Source organism: Indicator indicator, chromosome 36, assembly GCF_027791375.1.
Source record: "Indicator indicator isolate 239-I01 chromosome 36, UM_Iind_1.1, whole genome shotgun sequence".
Taxonomy (NCBI): Eukaryota; Metazoa; Chordata; class Aves; order Piciformes; family Indicatoridae; genus Indicator; species Indicator indicator.
In genome coordinates, this window is record NC_072045.1 from 3979024 (window position 1) to 3998492 (window position 19469).

General features: G+C 63.1%; 3 protein-coding genes across 3 annotated transcripts in view; 2 read left to right on the forward strand and 1 right to left on the reverse strand.

Annotated features, from left to right (window-relative positions):
• MUC16 (mucin 16, cell surface associated) overlaps nt 1–4370 on the reverse strand; it is a 78288-nt gene extending 73918 nt beyond the window's left edge. The window contains exons 1-2 of the mRNA XM_054396078.1: nt 4215–4370; nt 1574–1728 (exon numbers count right to left, since the gene is read on the reverse strand). Of these exons, the coding sequence (XP_054252053.1) occupies nt 1574–1728; nt 4215–4370 (311 nt within the window). The remainder of the gene's footprint in view (nt 1–1573; nt 1729–4214) is intronic.
• Nucleotides 4371–4372: 2 nt separating this feature from the next.
• Nucleotides 4373–8070, forward strand: SHD (Src homology 2 domain containing transforming protein D). Its single transcript, XM_054396309.1, has 6 exons — nt 4373–4618; nt 5290–5380; nt 5486–5698; nt 6155–6293; nt 6930–7049; nt 7884–8070. The coding sequence occupies exons 1-6, from the start codon at nt 4373–4375 to the stop codon at nt 8068–8070; spliced, it is 996 nt and encodes a 331-aa protein (XP_054252284.1).
• A 2194-nt stretch (nt 8071–10264) lies between these two features.
• On the forward strand, nt 10265–18260 carry FSD1 (fibronectin type III and SPRY domain containing 1). Its single transcript, XM_054396079.1, has 16 exons — nt 10265–10284; nt 10624–10708; nt 11075–11233; nt 11703–11828; nt 12635–12751; nt 12868–12999; nt 13082–13183; nt 13804–13826; nt 14090–14211; nt 15054–15263; nt 16204–16302; nt 16465–16624; nt 16706–16785; nt 17325–17576; nt 17960–18048; nt 18150–18260. Exons 1-16 carry the CDS (start codon nt 10265–10267, stop codon nt 18258–18260), a joined length of 1887 nt encoding a protein of 628 aa, XP_054252054.1.
• The last annotated feature ends 1209 nt before the right edge of the window (nt 18261–19469 follow it).

The following is a 19469-nucleotide window of genomic DNA, read 5'->3' on the forward strand; positions in this document are numbered from 1 at the left end:
GGTGCCAGCTCATGTCACCAGCTCAAGTCTAGCTTTTCACCACCCCTTCCCCAGTGCTCCCAGAGCTGAATATCAGTGTTAAAACTGACACCAGTTGTTGACTTGCAAAACCCAAATATTTCTATAAGGAGAGCTTTACGTTGGTCCAGTTTGTCCCTCCAGGGGTTCCACGCAACCAGCAGGAAACTGCACTGCTCTGCCATCAAATATTTGCCTTGCATTAAAGCTTCCCCTGAATCTTGGCATTGTTCTGGCATGGGATCTGTCCAAGGATCATGAGGCTCCAGGAAAGGATCTCTTCTACAAATAGTAAAACAGATGAGAAATAATCCACCCTCCAAGCTGCTGGTAACAGCTTGTCTGAGGCATTTCCTCCCCAAGCCAAGGGCCAGGTCAGCAGAGAGCTGCACTGTGACCTGCAGGAGTACACAAGAGGTGGACAAACCTTTCCAAGCTGCTTCAGGCTCTGAGGTCAGCAGGGAAAGAATCCAAAATTGCAATAAGCTTGGATGGTGTCACAATGGAACAAAGCTGGAAGCGGGGAGATTCAGGCTGGATGTGAGGAAGAAGATCCTCACCATGAGAGTGGTGAGAGCCTGGAATGGGTTGTCCAGGGAGGTGGTTGAGGCTCCATCCCTGGAGGTGTTTGCAGCCAGGCTGGATGAGGCTCTGGCCAGCCTGATGTAGTGTGAGGTGTCCCTGCCCATGGCAGGGGGGTTGGAACTGGATGATCCTTGTGGTGCCTTCCAACCCTGACTGATTCTGTGATTCTATGATTCTATGATTCTGTGATTCTATGACTCTGTGATTCTATGATTCTATGATTTTATGATTCTGTGAATCTATGAACCTATGATTCTATGATTCTATGATTCTGTGATTCTATGATCAGCTGAGCAATGCAGGCAAACCATGATATTTTAGCAGGGCATGGTCAGAGGCAGTAAGGACACATTCAGCTGGAGGCAAGGAGTCATGGAATCATGGAATGGGTTGGGTAGGAAGGGACCTTCAAGATCATCCAGTTCCAACCCCTCTGCCATGGGCAGGGACACCTCCCATCAGCCCAAGCTGCTCAAGGTCTCATCCAACCTGGCCTTGAACAAGAGGTTGGAGTGAGGTGGGGGTTGGTCTCTTCTCCCTAGTACCAGCTGATAGAAGGAGAGGAAATGGCCTGAAATTGTGCCAGGGGAGGGTTAGGTTGGAGAAGAGGAAAAAATTCTTGACTGCAAGAGTCGTCAGGGGTTGGAAGAGGCTGCCCAGGGAGGTGGTGGAGTCCCCAGCCCTGGAGGTGTTCAAGAAATGTGTGGCCATGCCACCTGGGGGCAGGGTTTAGTGGCCATGGAGGTGTTGGGTTGCTGGATGTTCTCAGAGGTCTTCTCCAACCCCAACAATTCTCTGATTTAGAAATGAAATCCTTGATGATTTTGATTTTAAATACAGGTGGGCAAACACTTTAAGGAAATGATTCTGCAGGAAAGGTTTTGGTAAAAGAAAAATCATTTGCTTGCAGCTGGGCAGTCTGAGCAGTGGATGGATTGAAGGAAAGCATTCAGCTAAATCCATTTCTTACCTGCTCTTGGCAGCTCCATTTGAACCAGCAGCACCAGCAGCCATAAATGGCTCTTGAGACCTTGTTTTCTCCAGGCCATCCAAAGGGTGGTTGAGATTTGCTGCTGAACCTGGCAGATCACAAAAGCCTCTGCTAGGCTTCACCAGTTCCTGCCCCTGGAACACAAAAGGATATCAAATTCACAGAGGTAATCTCCTAGAGTTCATCCCACTGCAGCCTGGGAGGGTGAAGCTCTGGTGTGGGCTTCCAGAGGTTCCTCAGGACACATTCAATCAGGTAGGGACCCAAATATGTAGGAGGTAGAATAAAAGGTTTGGCCTCAACTGATCTCTGAAAAGGGAAAATTGGGATCTTGATGAGATTCTTCTTTTCTGCTCAGGGGTTTGCTGTGGAGCAAGAGCAGTGGATGTGGAGTTTTGCCATGAGATGGTGTCTGGAAAGATGGGAGAGCATCAGCTGGGAACAGAGAGTCATAGAGAATGGTTTGGGCTGGAGAAGGCCTCTGAGATCATCCAGTCCAACACAACCCAACCCCACCATGGCCACCAAACCATGGCCACAAGGGACATGGTCACAGGTTTCTTGACCACCTCCAGGGCTGGGGACTCCACCACCTCCCTGGGCAGCCTCTTCCAACCCCTGACCACTCTTGCAGCAAAGAAATTTTTCCTCATCTCCAACCTAACCCTGCCCTGGTGCAGTTTCAGGCCATTTCCTCTCCTTCTATCACCTGAGACTCTAAGGCCTTCTCTCCTCCAGGCTGAACAACCCCAACTCCCCCAGCCTGTCCCCAAGGGGAGGTTCTCCAGCCCTCTGCTCATCTTTGTGGCTTCCTCCGGACCTGCTCCAGCAGCTCCTTCTCGTGTTGAGCGCCCCAGAGCTGATTTTGGCCATGGTGCTCTACACTCCTCAGCACTCAAATGGTTAAGGAGAGAGCAGTGAAAGGAGAGGCTTGGGAAGACAAATGCTGACAAGGGAGGATCATTCTGGTTCACTGCACTGAGGGCAGGCCAGCAGCTGTGGCATGAGGTTCTACTGGATGCCCAGCCGTGCGGGGTGTGGTGAGCGGCACTGACGTGGAGGCCAAGTGTGCAGGGCTGTGTGTGTGGATCCTGTGTGCCTGCATTTCTGGCATTGCATTCTTCAGAAGGGCTTTCCTTCATGCATCACACCTGCCTCCTCACTTGGGTTTCTCTGCAGCCAGGCAGGTGTGACAGGAGCCTGAGGGATTCCCTTTCGGAACCCCTCCCACCTTTGGAGAAGGACAAGGATCCAGAGCTGGGCTTCAGCTGAGCTCTGAGTGTGTCACCAGGCCCTGCTGCTTTGCAGGGGGGGCTGCAGGACCCTTGGTTTGCTGGCCTGTGATGCACAGACAGGCTGTGGCTGCGGGATGTGCAGGTGCAGCCATGCAGGCTCAGCTGGAGAGAAAGGTGGAGCAGATTCTCTACCAGCTCCTGCCCCCACATCAAGGGACATTCCCTGTAGGGAGAAGGAGATCCAGAAGGGAGAAGCCACCCTCCAGGGAGACCTGGACAGGCTGAAGGAGTAGCAAGAACCTTGTGAAGTTCAACAGGGGCAAGTGTAGGCTCTTGCACCTTGGAATACACAACCCAGGAGTGCCTGGGATCCACCTGAGCTGGAGACCAGCCATGTGGCAAGGGACCTGAGTGTCTTGGTGGACAACAAACTCAGCATGAGCGAGCAGTGAGCTGCAGGGGCAAAGAAAGCCAACAGGATGTTGGGGGTGCATCACCAAGGGCATCATCACCAAGGGCATCACCAGCAGGGATAAAGGAGTCATTGTCCCACTCTGCTCAGCATTGGTCAGACCACACCTGGGGCACTGCCTGCAGGTTTGGTCCCTACCCTGCAAAAGAGATGGGGACAGGGTGGAGAGTGCCCAGAGAAGGGCCAGGAGAGTGATCAGAGGGCTGGGTCTAAATGGATCTCTAGGGGTCTGTAGAGGTCTCTAGGGGTCTACAGGGGATGTATGGGGTCTATAGGGGATATATAGGAGTCTCTAGGGGTCTCTAGGGGATGTATATGGGTCTCCAAGGGGTGTAAATGGATCTCTAGAGGTCTGTAGGAGTCTACAGGGCATGCATAGGGGTCTCTAGGGGTTTCTCAGGGATGCATATGGGTCTATAGGAGTCTGTACAGCCCCCTCCCACTCCCAAAATGAGCTCCCAGGGGGATGAACCGGCAGCTGGGGGTGGGCTCCATGTTCTCTTCAGGCCCCCAAAGACCCCAGGGTCTGCTCTGCCCTGTGCCATGACCCACCCCGGGCAGCCCCAGGAGGCCAGGGAGGGGGAGGGATCCTATAGCCCCTGTGCCACTTGCCGGCTTTTGGGGTTCCTGGGTACACCCCCCCCCCCCTTCTCCCTGTGTCACCGCGGGGTGGGAGCCTCGGTGTCACTTAGAGATCCCGGTGCCCGTTTCTGCGGGGGGAGGGGGGCTGTCTGCCCCCTCTGTGTTGCCCCCGAGGGGTCCCTGTGACTCCCCCTTTCTCCCTCTGTCACGGAGCGGGGCCGTGCCTGTGTCACTTGGGGGTCCCGGTGCCCCCCAGCACAGCAGAAAGGAGCGGGGGGGCTCTGCCATCCCCTCCCACCGTGTCCCCATTGTTGTGTCCCCCCCCTCTTGCCGGTGCCCCCCCGGTGAGGCGGGCACGGGGCTGTAGGGGGCGGGGGGAGGCTCCGGGGGCTCCGGTCCGCGCTCGGCGGCGACACAAAGCGGCTCCTGGCGGCGGTGGTGGCGGGGGGGTCCCGGCGCGGTCCCGGTACCGGGCAGCCCCTTCCATCCATGGCCAAGTGGCTCCGGGAGTACCTGGGCCGGGGGGGGACCCGGCGTTCGCCCCCCCGCCCGCCCCAGCCCGACTACAGCGGCGGCGAGCGCCCCCCCCCCGGTACCGGCACCGGCAGCGGGGGTCCGCCCCCCCCGACAGCTCCCCCCGGTGCTGCCCTTCGCGGCCCCGCTGCCTCCCCCCGGCACCGGCTGGTGAAGGTCGGGGGAGCGGGGCCTGGGGGGGGCCCTCGCCGGCTGGAGCAGGTAGGAGCTGGGAAACGGGGGGGTGGGGGGGGTACCGGGGAGGGGACGGAGGGGAAAAGGCTTGGGAGGGGGGCAACGGGGCAGGACCCGGAGGGGAGCTCGGGCACCAGGGAGGGCGGCGAAGGGCCTGGGGGGGTGCCGTGGGGCAGCGTCCGGGAGGACGCTGGGGAGAGGACCTGGGGAGCACCGGGAGGACCCGGGAGCACCGGGAAAAGGAACCGGGGGGACCGGAGAGGTGTGAGGGGGGCGACTGGGAGAGAATGGGGGGTCGGGGAGCTGGGACTGGGGAGTACAGAGGGGATTGGAACAGGGGGAGATGGGGAATGGGAGGTGGGGACTGAAAAGGACCGGGAAGAAGGACCGGGGGGACCGGAGGGGACCGGGGATGGGGGCCAGGGAGAAGCAAGAGTCGGGGGGACAATGGAACACCCCAGGGGGGAGCTGGGGTCACTGGGAAAGGGAACTGGGGGTGTCAGAGTCGCTGGGAGAGCGGGAATAGGAAAGGGGTCGGGGGACAAAGGGACTGGGTGGGAGGGAGCAGGGAAAGGGCTGGGGACACCCACAGCAGGACCGGGGGGGTCTGCAGGGTGCTGGGGAGGTGACTTAGGGACTGTGAGACCTTGAGGGGGGGTCAGTGGGGGTCCCATCCCACCCAGGGCACCCACCCACAGGGCCCTGGCGAGAGTGAGTACTCGGAGCCCTTCGAGGGGGAGCAGGAGCCAGCCCCCGAGGGTGGCTGTGAAGAGCCCGGAGAGGCCACAGGTGGGTGACACCCTGGGCACCACCCCGCGACCCCCAGCACCCACCCCCGCGGGGGTCCCACGGCCAGGGTGCCTCTCACCCATCCCAGCCCCACCATGTCGTCAGGGTGCCCTCGGCAGGGGGAGGGCTGGCGAGTGAGGCCACGGAGGGGACCCCAACTCTACGACACCCCCAGCGAGGATTGGGAGACGGCAGGGGAGGGCCCCGCGGCGCCCACCCCCCGGGACAGCCGCCTGCCCCGCCACGACGAGCGCCCAGCCGATGAGTACGACCAGCCCTGGGAGTGGAAGAAGGACCACATCTCCCGGGCCTTCGCAGGTGACAGTGCCCCTGCAGGTCACACTGCTGGGGGCCACCCCCAGGGACCCCTCTCCCACATCCCTCAGCACCCGTGGGAACCACTCCTGCCCTCCCGTGTCCCCCCTCCAACATCCATCGGTGCCACTCAGCTCCCATGGGTGCCAGGCTGGAGTCTCCCATGCCCTAGCAACCATCCATGGGTACTACCCTGTGCCCCCAGCACCCCCCAGGACCCGTGGATAGCAGTCCTGGGCACCTTGTATTCCCTGTCACCTAGGGGTGGCACCCCTGGCACCCCAACACCCATGGGTGCCACTCCCAGGGGACAACAGGACCCCGTGGACAGACATGGGGACATGTGGGATGTTTCTTTGTGGTGTGGCACTGAGAGCTGCCCCCCAGCAGCAGGCAGGGGTGCTGGGACCCTGCTTTGGGGTGACATCCCCCCACCACCACCACTACTTGTCCCTGCAGTGCAGTTTGAGAGCCCTGAGCGCTCCCCCAGCCTGTCCCGGCACCTGCCACGGCCCCCCCGGACCCCCACAAGCACCAGGCCAGGCTGCCCCCCCAGCCCCAGGCACGTGGACACCTCCCTGCCCCTGGAGAAGCAGGCGTGAGTCTGGGGGCTCCCACCCACTGTGGGGGGCATCAACAGCCTGGGCACACGTCATGGGATTGAGGGTCCCCCATGGGTGGGTGCCCATGGGGTGAAGGGTCCCCCATGGATGGGTCCCCATGGGGTGGAGGATCCCCTATGGGTGGCTCCCCATGGCATGGAGCGTGTCCTATGGATGGGTCCCCAGGGGGTGGAGGGTCCCCCACAGATGGCTCCCCATGGGGTGGAGGATCCCCTGTGGATAGGTCCCCATGGGGTGGAGGGTGCCATGAAGTGGTTGGTCTCTTTGACCATGGCATGCGTGGGTCCCTGTGGTGTGGAGGGTGCCCCATGGCATATTCAGTCCCTTTCAGGTGGTGAAATACCCTGTGGCATGGATGGATCCCTGTGGTGTGGAGGGTGGCCCATGACATGGTTGACCCCTTTGACATGATTGGGTCCCTGTGGTGTAGACGGTGCCTATGGCATGGATGGGTTCCTTTGGCATGGATGTGTCCCCATGATGTTGGGTGCCCCATGGCATGGAGGGTGCAGATGGGTCTTGATTCCCCAGCTCTGTGTGGTGAGGTGCCCTGTGCCGGGGTGCCACACAGCAGGGTGCCACGCTGCAGGGTGCCATGTGCCACCACACAGGTGGTACCATGGCCCCATCGGGCGGGCAGGGGCTGAGACCCTGCTGGCACTGTGCCGCGAGGGCAGCTTCCTGGTGCGGGACTGCGAGACCAGCCCTGACGACTACTCCCTGTCACTCAGGTGAGGTGACACAGGGACAGGGTGACTGAGGTACCCCCCTCAGGGGGGGGAGGGTCCCCCATGGATGGGGGGGGGGGTCCCCCATGGATGGGTCCTCACGGTGTGGAGGTGCCAGGTGGCATGCTTGGTCCTCTGGACAACCCAGGCATGGAGAGGGATGATGACCCTGAGCCCCATGGTGCTGTGCCAGCCTGGCCACCCTGCCCTGAGGGGCTGTGTCCTCAAGGGGTCTCTGTCCCTGAGGGGTCCCTGTCCCCAGGCTGTCCTTGTCCCCAAAGTGCTGCTGTCCTGAAAGCCTCCTGTCACCCCAGCCTCCTGCCACTGCTGCACAGCCTGGGGACAGGGACAGGGACAGGAATGGGGATGGGGATGGGGATAGGGATTGGGATGGGGATAGGGACTGGGGTGAGGATAGGGACTGGGATGGGAATAGGGATTGGGGTGGGGATAGGGACTGGGGTATGGATAGAGGACAGGGATGGAGACAGGGATCAGGATGGGGATAGGGGGCAAGGAATGAGGACTGGGATGGGATCTGAGACGGGGACAGGGATGAGGATAGGAACAGGGAAAGGGACAGAGACTGGAATGGGAACTGGGGACAGGAATGGAGACAGAGATGGGGATAGGGAACAGAAACAGGAATAGGGACAAGGATGGGAAGCATGGGTGAGGGGTGACAGCAGGATGCCCGGGTGGAGGGGCTGGGCTGTGGGCACGGCTCTGGCATCCCTGTACTGGCAGCATGTTGCTGCATGTTCCCCCATGACCCAGGCGAGCGAGGAGGGGCAGGCCGGTCCGGGCCATGCCTCAGTGTCCCCTCGGTGCCCGCAGGAGCAGCCATGGCTTCGTCCACGTGAAGCTGACCCGCACCCGGGAGCAGCACTTCACGCTCGGCCGCGCCGGAGCCGCCTTCCCCTCGGTGCCCGAAGCCGTGCGGCACTACACGGCGCGGGCACTGCCCGTCCGCGGGGCACGGCACCTCTCCCTGCTCTACCCCGTGGCAGTGCAGCCCCTGTGACTCGCCTCAGCTGTGCCACCCTTCCCCCGCTACCCTGCCCCCCCGGCAAACGCCCCCATTAAAAGCCAGCGTGCAGCCCCCGGCTCGCTCTGTGCTCTGTGGGATGGAGACGCTTTGGGCTCTCTCGGGGCTCAGCTCTGTGGTGACTCTCCAGGACGCCATGGAGACCCTGAAGGTATGGTGGTCCTGTCACTGATCCCTGGTGGCCCTGCCACTGCTCTCACCCCGGTCCCACCATGCTGGATCCTGCCCCCTCTGCCTGCTCCCACCACCCTGCCAGGAGCTTGGGTGGGCACAGGAGGTGTCCAGATGCGGCCACCCCATCACTGTGGCCTTTGTCCTTGGGGATAGAAGCTGGGTGTGTGTGTGATGGTGCTGGCCCCCCCGGGGGTGTCCACACTGGGTGCTTCCTGCTCCGTGGGTGCAGGCACCGTGCACCGGCATGCAGCGAGGCCACAGCAGAGCCACTTCCCTGACATGGGGGGAAGGGGGGGGGGGGTGTGGGTCAAGAGCCTGCTGCTTCCTGGCCATGAGCCAGCTCCCCCCAGCTCCCCCTGGCCCTGCCACACTGGCCACCAGCTGCCCACACTCAGCAGCCCACACTGGTGGCATTGGGTGGGCACTGGGTGCCATGGGGTGGGTGCCACAGAGAACAGTGAGCAGGGAGGATGCTGCAAAACAGCTTTTTGGGGGTTGGGTCCCCACAGAAAGGTAGAGCTGGGGGAGGGGTGAGCCCCCTTGCCAGGCATGGGTGGCACTCAGGGACAGGGATTCTCTCAGCGTCGGGGGGCAGCAGGGGGGCCCTGTGCCCGCTGTGTCCCCACATGGTACATGATGTTCTCCATCACCTGAGGGGACCGTGGCAGCTTCCTGGGGGTCTGTGTTGAGAGGGGCATCATGTTCTCATAGATGTCCCTGTCTGGGGAGGCAACGGGTGTTGGAGGGGGGCCTCCTGGCATGGTATGGTAGGTGGCACAGTGAAGGGATCCTCCAAGGGACCCTCAGGGGACCCACTGGGTGCCCCCACCCCGGGATAGGCCCCAATGAACAGGGAGGATGGGCATGGGGGAGTTTGGACACAGGGGTGCATGGGCCAGATAGGCACAGGGGTGTTTGGGCACGGGGCAGGGTACAAGGAGGGGTGGGCATGGGGTATTTTGGGAGGGGGGGACCTTGTGGGTATTTGTGCATAGGGCAGGGTGGGAAGAGGGCAGAGAGGCACAGGGGGATCTGGGGACAGGGGATTTGGGGACAAGGTTACCTGGGTTCCTGCTCCGGCACCAGTGGGCAAGGATGACCAAGCCCAGGAGAAGGACTGTGCCCCCCAGGACCCCCACCAGCCCCCACAGCAGCCCTGCAAGCACACCCAGCTGGGGACACTGCCTCAGCACCACTGGCATCTGGGCATCGGGATGAAGGGGACAGCAGGGACAGCTGGGACTCACCTGCCTGATGGCCTCTGTCAGCTGCTGCTGGTGAGGAGAAAGCAGTTGGGGAGTCCTTGTCCCCATGCCTGGCCCTGTCCCCATCCCTCTGCACTGTGGCCACCCAGCACCCTCTGGGCATCTCCTTTCATGAACCCCCTCCAGGATGCCACCTCCCAGGGACCCCATCCCTCACAGGGACCCTCTCAACCCCAACAGAGATGCCACCTTCCAGGGACCCACTCAACTCCCTTGGTGATGACACCTCCCAGGGACCTCCTCAGGCACCCCACCACCTCCCAGGGACCTCCTCAGGGACCCCACCACCTCCCAGGGACCCCGCTACGGCCCCGTACCTGCGGTGACCCTGAGCAGGGTGCCGTTGCCGGTGGCCGTGTCGTGGGTGGGGATCTCGAGGGTGATGCGGCAGAGGTAGAGTCCAGCATCGTCCCCCCGCACCTGGTGGAGGCTGAGGGTGGCCCGGGGGGGGCTCCAGGCCAGGTGAAGGTGGGGAGGGCAGGTGGCATTGGGGACAGGGGTGGCAGGACGCAGGAGGGTGGCACACAGCTCCTTGTGCTCCTTCACCCACTCCAGCCGGAGCCGGTCCCAGGGCTTGGCTGTCAGCACCTGGCACTCCAGGGCCACACTGTCACCCTCTGCCACCTGCACCTCACCCGGATCCTGGTTCACCTGCAGGGCACCCGCTGCTGGGAGCAGCACACGAGACACGGGGGTGTCACCCTCCATCCCCATGGCCCCCAGGGCCGCCCATGGGGCTGAGGGTGCTGGGGTCAGCGCACGGACCAGGAGCCAGGCTGCTGCCTGTGTGTCCCCCCTGCCCCTGGCCACACACTGCTCTGCATTGTCCCCCAGTGCCCATCCTGTCCCCACACCCCTGACCCCATCCTGTCCCCACACTCCTGACCCCATCCTGTCCCACTCACTCCTGTCCACATCCTGTCCCCACAGCCCTGTCCCCATCTCGTCTGCCCAGCCCTTGTCCCCACATCCCTGTGTCCATCATGTCCCGGCCACATCTGTCCCTATCTTGTCCCCATCCCGTCCCTCTCTGTCATCATTCTGTCCCCACACACTCTGACCCCATCTGATCTGTCCTGTCCCCTCGCAGCAGCTACGTCTCTCACCTCTACCGCTCCACCAGTGCCCAGCCTGTCCCCATGTCCGTCCCCACCCCTGTCTGGTCCCCCCATCAGGTCGCCAGCCCCACCCCGGCCTCTCCTGGCCACCACGCTATTTGAGCCCCGTATCCCTCCCGTGCCCCCCAGAGAGTCTGTCCCCAACCCCACAGCCCCATCAGAGCGTCCCAGACACTGTCCCCTCTGTCCCCCCCGCCAAGCCAGCCCTGTCCCCAGACTCACCACCAAGGAGGGGGATGAGGACCCCAAGCCCCAACATCCCCACACCGGTGCCAGCCTGGACACCCTGCTCCAGGGGTCCTTGTCCCCGAGCGGTCTCTGTCTCCGATCTGTCCTCGTTCTCAAAGCGCGGCTGTCCCCAGAGCCTGCTGTCACCCCAGGCTGGCTGAGGTGACACCGCAGCTTCCTGCCACCGCTGTGCAGCCGGAGGAGGGGGACGGGGGCGGGGACAGGAGTGGGGATGAGGACTGCAGTAAGTGGGACGGGGTCACGGATGGTAACCGGGATGGGGACAGGGACGGGGACAGGGACGGAGGGGATGGCATCTCCTCAGGTGTCCTGTACCGGTACGATGGGAGCCCTGTACGGGGAGGGTGGGGATCCGTACTGGGAATGCGGCAGTTCCATGCTGTGAGGATGGGGGTCCCGTACTGGAAGGGCAGGGATCCCACACAAGGATCATGAGGGTCTTGTGCTGGGAGGATGGGAATCTGGTACTGGGAAGGCAGAAATCCCATACTGAGAGGTGGGGGGTCCTATGCTGGGAGGATGAGGGTCCTGTGCTGGGAAGATGAGACCCCCATACTGGAAAGGTGAGAGTCCATACCGGGCGGGTGGGGATCACGTACTGGGAGGGCTGGAATCCCATAGTGGGAGGAGGGGGATCCCTGCGCTGGGAGAGTAGGGATCCCACACTGGGTGCCACATCCCCCCCGCGCCCTGTCCTGCCCTGCCCTGGGAGTTCCGCAGCGCCCCCCGGACGCCCCCACCCCCGCTCCCGGACTACAGTTCCCAGCATGCTTCGGGGGCACGCCCCGGTCCCGCCCCCTAGCGGCCGAACTACTCCTCCCATGATGCCCCCGGGGGGCGGCGCGGGGCGGGGCGGGGCGGGGGGCGCCGCTCCCCCTTTGTTGGTGTCGGCGGGGCCGAGCGGGGCCGGCCCGGTATGGGAGACCAGGTGGGGCCGGACTGGGCTGGACTGGGTTAGACTGGGATGGACTGGGGGAGGGGATGGAGAAATGGAGGGGAGAGGGGAAGGATGGGGGAGGAAGAGGAGGAGGGAGAGGGAGGGATGAAGGAAGAGAGGATGGAGGGATGCGGGGGGGGGTGGGGAGGAGGAAGAGGGGAGGGAGGGAAGAAGGGAGGAGGGAGAGGGGATGGACGGGAGAGGAGCAGAGGGATGGGAGAGGGAGAGATGGAGGGAGAGGGGTTGGAGGGGATGAAGGTCTGGAGAGGGAGGAGGGATGGGGGATGCTGGAGGGATGGGGGGGATGGAGGGGCATCCAGGGGCGGGGTGCAGAAGAGATGGAGGTGCTGGAAGCATGGGGGGTGCAGGAGGGATGGAGGGGCGTGGGATGGAGGGGTGCAGGAGGGGCGGGGGTCTTGGAAGGGTGGGGGGTGGTGGAGGCATTGGGCAGTGCATAAGGATGGGGGTGCAGGAGGGATGGATGGTCACGGAATGGGGGTGCTGGAGGGGCTTGGGCGTGCTGGAAGGATTAGGGTGCGGGAGGGGTGAGGGTACAGGAGGGGTGGGGGGTGCAGGGGCAGTGCAGAGCTGCCCCCCTGGCTGCCCCCCTGGCTGCCCCCTGCTCTCACACACACTCTTGCCAAGTCATCCAGCTCCCGCCATGCCGGCACAGCTCTGGCACTGGCTGCCCGCGGCGCCTGGCACGGCTGGGCCTGGCATGGAGAGGGAGCTGGGGGGGGGAGGGGGATTGCTGGAGGGGCTGGAGGGGAGGTGGGCCCCGGGGGGGTGCTGACCAGAGGGTGCTGGGGGCCGGGCAGGAGGCTCTGCGGAAGATCATCACCACCTTGGCCGTGAAGAATGAGGAGATCCAGAACTTCATCTACTCCCTCAAGCAGATGCTGCAGAACGTGGAGGTACCAGGGACCTGCCCCCTCCCTGCTGCCCAGCCCTGTGCCCTCCCCTTGGGACCCTCCCAGCCCCAAGGCCGGGTGGGGTGGCAGCCCTCTGACAGGCTGGGTGCTGTGCCCAGGCCAACTCCACACGGGCACAGGAGGACCTGGAGAGTGAGTTCCAGTCCCTGTACGCTCTGCTGGATGAGCTGAAGGAGCAGATGCTGATGAAGATCAAGCAGGAGCGTGCCAGCCGCACCTACGAGCTGCAGGTCAGCACCCACCCCGCCTGGCTCCCTGCCCCCACGGGCACCCTTGCCCACTGCAGCCCCTCTCCCCTTTTCCCCATGCCAGGCCCAGCTGGCAGCATGTGCCAAGGCCTTGGAGAGCTCGGAGGAGCTGCTGGAATCGGCCAACCAGGCCCTGGGCACAGCCAACAACCATGACTTTGCCCAGGTGAGTGCCCACCAGGGACCCCCTGTGCTGGGGCTGTGCTGGCTCCGGATCGATGCCACCCCAGGGCTGCGCTCCCCCTGGGTGGGCACCTTCCTTCCTGTCTGCACTGGGCACTGGGGCAATGCTGGGCTGGCTGTGCCCGCTGTGGGGCTGTGGGGGAGCATGGGGACCCTGCCTGGGGTGAACCCTGAGCTGCCCAGTGTGCCCTTGCTCCTGAGAGCATAGGGCACCATGGCAGGGCCACAGGGGGCACCAGCAGGTGCCATGGGGGTGCTGTGGTGGGAATGCTGTGGCATGGGGTACTGCCATGGGATGAAGGGATGCTGTGCCATGGGGCCCCATGGCAGGGACGCTGTGCTATGGGGTACCACAGCAGGACACAGGGATGCTGTGCCATGGGGTACCGCTGTGGGATGCAGGGATGCTGTGCCATGGGGTACCACGGCAGAGATGCTGTGCCATGGGGCACTGCTGTGGGATGCTGAGCTGCTGGGGGCAGGGGCACGCTCTGCCACGCTGGCAGCAGGGTGGGCACGCTCGCAGTAACCGCTCTGGCTCCTGGCACTGCTGTCTCACCTGCTTTTTTTCTTCCTCCTCTTTTCCTCTGCTGTGCTCCCAAGGCTGCCAAACAGATCAAGGATAGGTACGGCCCCCCCCGTGCCCCCCAGTCCCCCCCAGCTCCTCCCAGCCAGGTGCCCTCCCTGTGCCCTTTTCTACTCCCAACCTCCTCCCCAGCCAGGACCCCTGAGACGTGTGGGTGGCCCTGGGCCGGGGGTGCTGGGGTGACTCTGCCCACCCTCGCCACAGCCACGCAGGGCAGGGGGTGAGCAGGCAGGGCTGGGGGTGTGGGTGCTGGGCACACTGACCCTTTGCTGTCCCCCCTCCCCTCCATGTGCCCCCCTGCAGCGTGACCATGGCCCCAGCCTTCCGCCTCTCGCTCAAGGCCAAGGTGAGTGACAACATGAGCCACCTGATGGTCGACTTTGCCCAGGAGCGGCGCCTGCTGCAGGCCTTGGCCTTCCTGCCAGGTACTGCCCACGGCTGGCGGGCACACAGGGGCGTGGGGGAGGGCAGGGCGCAGCGGCTGGCTGTGCCCCTCCACCAGGGAAGGGCAGTGCTGGGGGCGCAGAGAGCTGTGCCAGTCGGGTGAGGAGACAACGTTAGGGTATAAGGGGATGCTGGGTGCCAGGGCATGGGGTGAGAAGCTGGGGAGGAACAGGGGTGCCAGGTTTGGGAAGTGTTTGGTGCTTGCTTCAGAGGGATGAGAAGGTGCCAAGGATGCAAGGTTGAGGGGGGTTGGAGGCTGTGCCCATGCTGGGTGCCATGCTCTGGGCTGCCGGGTGTGAGGTCTTGGAGGTGCTATGTTAAGGGTCTCTGGGATGCCACCATTGTGGTCCCTAGGGTGCTGTGCCCATGAGTGCTGTGGGTGCCATACCTGGGGTCTCTGAAATGCCATGCATGAGGTCCCTAGGGTGCTTTGCCCATAGATCCTGTGGGAGCCATGTCTGGAGTCTCTCAGACACCACATTTTGCATCCTTAGAGTGCAGTGCCCATGGGTGCTGTGGGTGCCATGCTTGGGGTCTCTGAAATGCCAAATTTGGGGTTCTTAAGAGTGCAGTGCCCATGGGTGCTGTGGGTGCCATGCCTGGAGTCACTGAAATGCTAAATTTGGGGTCCTCAGAGTGCAGTGCCCACGGGTGCTGTGGGTGCCATGCCTGCGGTCTCTGGGATGCCACATGTGGGATCCATAGGGTGCCAAGCCCATGGGACATCTGGATGCCCTGGGGGTGCCAGGGGTTGGTGGGAACACCTTGGCTGGCAGTGGTGGGGGTGGGGGGAACACACTGGCACAGCTGCTCCTGCTGGCAGTGCCCAGCACCCCCGAGATCGACCTGGCGGAGTCGCTGGTGGCCGACAACTGTGTGACCCTGGCCTGGAGGATGCCCGAGGAGGACAGCAAGATTGACCACTACGTGCTGGAGTATCGCCGCACCAACTTCGAGGGGCCCCCCCGTGCCAAGGAGGACCAGCCCTGGATGGTGGTCGAAGGCATCAAGGGCACTGAGTACACCCTCTCTGGTGAGGGCACAGCACCAACCTCAAGCATCATAGAATCAGAGAACTGTCAGGGTTGGAAGGGAGCTCAAGGCTCAGCCAGTTCCAACCCCCCTGCCATGGGCAGGGACACCTCACACCACAGCAGGTTGCTCACAGCCACATCCAGCCTGGCTGCAAAAACCTCCAGGGATGAGGCTTCCACCACCTCCCTGGGCAACCTGTGCCAGTGCTCTCACCACCCTCATGGGGAAGAATTTCTTCCTAACATCCAATCTGAATCTCCCCACTTCTAGTTTTGCTCCATCCCCCCCAGTCCTATTACTCCCTGACACCTTCAAAAGTCCCTCCCCAGCTTTCTTGGAGCCCCCTTCAGATACTGGAAGGCCACAAGAAGGTCTCCTCAGAGCTTTCTCTTCTCCAGCCTGAACAACCCCAACTCTCTCAGTCTGTCTCCAGAGCAGAGCAGCTCCAGCCCTCTGCTCATCCTCATGGCCCTTCTCTGGACACCTTCCAGCACCTGCAGATCCTTCTTGTAACAGAGGCTCCAGAACTGGATGCAGTACTCCAGGAGTGGTCTCAGCAGAGTGGAGCAGAGGGGGAGAATCCCCTCCCTGGCCCTGCTGGCCACACTTCTGCTGATGCAGCCCAGGCTCTGCTTGGCTCTCTGGGCTGCAAGTGCTCCCTGCTGGCTCCTGCTGAGCTTCTCCTCCCCCAGCACCCCCAAGGCCTTTTCTTCAGGGCTGCTCTCCAGCCAGTCCCTGCCCAACCTATATCAGTGCTTGGGATTGCCCTGACCCAGCTGCAGGACCTTGTCCTTGGTCTTGTTGCACCTCCTGAGGCTGGCTTGCGGCAGGCACTGCAGGTCTTTTAGGAGCTGGGTGGCAGTGCCAGGCTCTGCAGGGGGACATGGGGATTGCAAGACCCCTCTGGTGCCCTACTTTGTGCCCTGCTGTGCCCACAGGGCTGAGGTTTGACATGAAGTTCATGAACTTTCGGGTGCGGGCGTGTAACAAGGCTGTGGCAGGAGAGTTCTCGGAGCCGGTCACCCTGGAGACGAGAGGTGGGTCCCAGCGGGGTGGCAGGATGCCCATCAACCCCCCTCCCCCACACCCCCATCCCTGCCCCCCCTGCTTAGCACCACCCCCGTGCATGCCAGCCCCTTGTGTGGTGGGGAGGGGCTGGGAGGGGAGGTGGGGGCCGCGCTGACAGTGGCTGTCCCCAGCCTTCACGTTTCGGCTGGACGCCAGCACCTGCCACCAGAACCTGCGCGTGGAGGAGCTGAGCGTGGAGTGGGATGGCACAGGGGGCAAGCTGCAGGACGTCAAAGCCCGTGAGAAGGATGGCAAGGGCAGGACAGCCTCACCTGCCAACTCCCCTGCAAGGTGATGCCACACACCCCCACCCCCCCTTCACACTCACGGTCCTTCCGTGGGCAATGCCAACCCATGTCCCTCCTGCCCTAGGGTGGTGCAGTCGCCCAAGAGGATGCCCTCGGGGCGTGGGGGCAGAGATCGATTCACTGCTGAGTCCTACACGGTTCTGGGTGAGAGCTGGGGGCACCTGCTGGGGGCGGGGTGTGTGGTGTGGTGTGGGCACCTAGAGGTGCTAGAGGGGATGGCACAGATGGGATCCGCCCTGAGGCAGATGTAGGTGGGCATGGGGCACCTAGTTGTTCAAGAGGAAATGGCACAGAAGGAAGGGTGGCCCTGAGATGGGCACACTGCAGGCACCCAGAGATGCTAGAGGGGATGGTGGCCCTGAGATGAATGTAGATGGGCACACTGGGTACCCAAAGGTGCTAGAGAGGATGGCACAGAGGGGAGGGTGGCCCTGAGATAGATGTAGATGGGCGTGGGGCACCCAGGGGTTCAAGAGGGGATGGCACAGAGGGGAGGGTGGCCCTGAAGTGGATGTAGATGGGCATGGGGCACCCAGGGGTTCAAGAGGGGATGGCACAGAGGGGAGGGTGGCCCTGAGGTGGATGCGAGGTGTACACAGGACACCCAGAGGGATCTGGTGGTGCTGGGGTCAGGACAGGGCAGCCATGGGTGCAGCTGGCAGAGCCATGCCCTGTGCCCACAGGGGACACCCTGATCGATGGCGATGAGCACTACTGGGAGGTGAGGTACGACCGGGACAGCAAAGCCTTCGGCGTGGGGGTGGCATACCGCAGCCTGGGCAAGTTCGACCAGCTGGGCAAGACCTCTGCCTCCTGGTGCCTGCACCTCAACAACTGGCTGCAGGTCAGCTTCAGTGCCAAGCATGCCAACAAGGCCAAGGTGCTGGACGTGCCTGTGCCCGACTGCATCGGTGTCTACTGCAACTTCCACGAAGGTTGGTGAGGGGTTGGTGAGGAGGGGACTGGGCAGTGGTGGGGTGGGCACAGGGAATGCCACTATTGTGGGCATCAGTGTATCCACCATGGGCATTGCCACTGCCATTGGCACCAGTTTTTCCACCATGGGCACTGCTACAAACATGGTGCCCAATGTATCTACCATGGGCATTGCCACCAGTGTGGGCACCACTGTGCCCACCATGAGCTTGGCTCCCCAGCATGCCCAGCGCAGGTATTGCCACCACCATGAGCACCACCACCAGCATAGGCACCACCTTGTATGCCTTGGGCATTGCCCCTACCATGGGCACCACGCTGGGGCTCTACCAGCTCTGTATGCCTTGGTGACCACCCCCCATGCCCACTGATGTGCCCACAGGGTTCCTGTCCTTCTACAATGCCAGGACCAAGCAGCTGCTCCACACCTTCAAGGCCAAGTTCACACAACCTGTGCTGCCAGCCTTCACGGTAAGGGCCCGCAGGGCTGGGCAGCTCCTCGGGGGCTCCATCCCTATGCCAACAAGGCCAAGGTGCCAACCTTCCTCCCCTCCAAACCCCTGTGCCCACAGGTCTGGTGTGGCAGCTTCCAGGTCACCTCGGGCCTGCAGGTGCCCAGCGCGGTCAAGTGTCTGCAGAAACGCAACAGCACAGCCAGCAGCTCCAATGCCAGCCTGGCCTAGAGCTGTGCCCCCCCTGCTGAGGGCCCCCCCCAGGCAAGAGCACTGAATGTAACCAAACCCCTCCCTTCTCCCCCTCCCCAACCTTTCCCATCTCAGACGCTGCCCTGGCAGGGCTGTGCCAGTCCCCAGAGCTGGGCTGCACTGGCACCCACGGTCCTGCCAGCTGAGCCCCTCCACCACCCCTCCCAACTCTGTGCCACCCTCCCCTCCCCCTCATGTCACTGGCAGGGGGCTGGGCACATTGTGTCCCCCCTGCCACCACTGAGAGCTGCTTCTGGCCTGAAGAATAAACTGGGATGTAGGTGTGAAGTGGCTGTGGCACGGGAGGCTGGGGGGCACCAGCTCAGGGTGGGGAAGGGGTTGGGTCTGGGGAGGGGGTGAGTGTCCTGGTGTCACCCCCATGGCATGGGAGGCTGGGGGGCACCAGCTCAAGGGGGAGAAGGGGTTGGGTTTGGGGAGGGGGTGGGTGTCCCAGTGTCACCTTGGCACAAGAAGCTATGACAGGACTCTGCTTAAATCAGCCTGGCACCTGGGGTGATGCCCCCCCAAAGAGGTGGGTTTGGGGAGTCCATTGCTGACCCTCCAGCACCCCCTCTACCCCCAGCACCACCCCAGCCTGGAAACAGACCCAAGGTGGGGGCACTGCTGTCCCAGCTGGTGCCTGGCACAAAGTGGGGAGGCAGGGGGTGCCCCTCCCCCTCAGTGGCATCAGTCCTCACTGAGAGCCTGGCACAGCTGCAGCTCCCTGGCAGGCAGGGTGACCCAGGGCAGGACACCCCTCCCATGGGCACCCTGCACCATGATGCCACCCCTGCTGCACTGTGTTCCCTCCACCCATGCTCCACTCCAGGGGCTGCTCAGCCTCCACTTGTGTCACCTCGAGGGAACAGTTGGGGTCCCTGGGGCCAGCCATGCCCTGTCCCCCCCCAGCCGTGTTGGACCACCCAGGCCATGCCACCCAGGCCATGCTGCTTCCCAGTGAGGATGGAGACCTCCCCACAGCCCCCAACCCACCCTCCTCACAGGGACAGTGGTGGCTCAGGGGAGTTGGTTGGGGCAGGGGACCCGGGGGTGAGAAGGGACCCTGAGGGGAGGGCTGGAGGTGGCTGTGCAGCAGCAGCAGGGCAGTGGGGACCGTTCCTGGGAGGGGACACACAGAGGGGTCACCACCACCAGGACCCCACCGGACCTCCTGGACTCAGCACCACC

Bases quoted from the DNA above. Each gene is read 5' to 3' on its own strand.
- SHD (XM_054396309.1), top strand. From the start codon at position 4,373: ATGGCCAAGTGGCTCCGGGAGTACCTGGGCCGGGGGGGGACCCGGCGT. The intron at 5,699-6,154 runs GTGACAGTGCCC...TTGTCCCTGCAG, and splicing joins CATCTCCCGGGCCTTCGCAG to TGCAGTTTGAGAGCCCTGAG. The intron at 7,050-7,883 runs GTGAGGTGACAC...CGGTGCCCGCAG, and splicing joins GACTACTCCCTGTCACTCAG to GAGCAGCCATGGCTTCGTCC.
- FSD1 (XM_054396079.1), top strand. From the start codon at position 10,265: ATGGGGCTGAGGGTGCTGGG. The intron at 11,829-12,634 runs GTGGGGCCGGAC...GGTGCTGACCAG, and splicing joins GGCCCGGTATGGGAGACCAG to AGGGTGCTGGGGGCCGGGCA. The intron at 13,184-13,803 runs GTGAGTGCCCAC...TGTGCTCCCAAG, and splicing joins ACAACCATGACTTTGCCCAG to GCTGCCAAACAGATCAAGGA.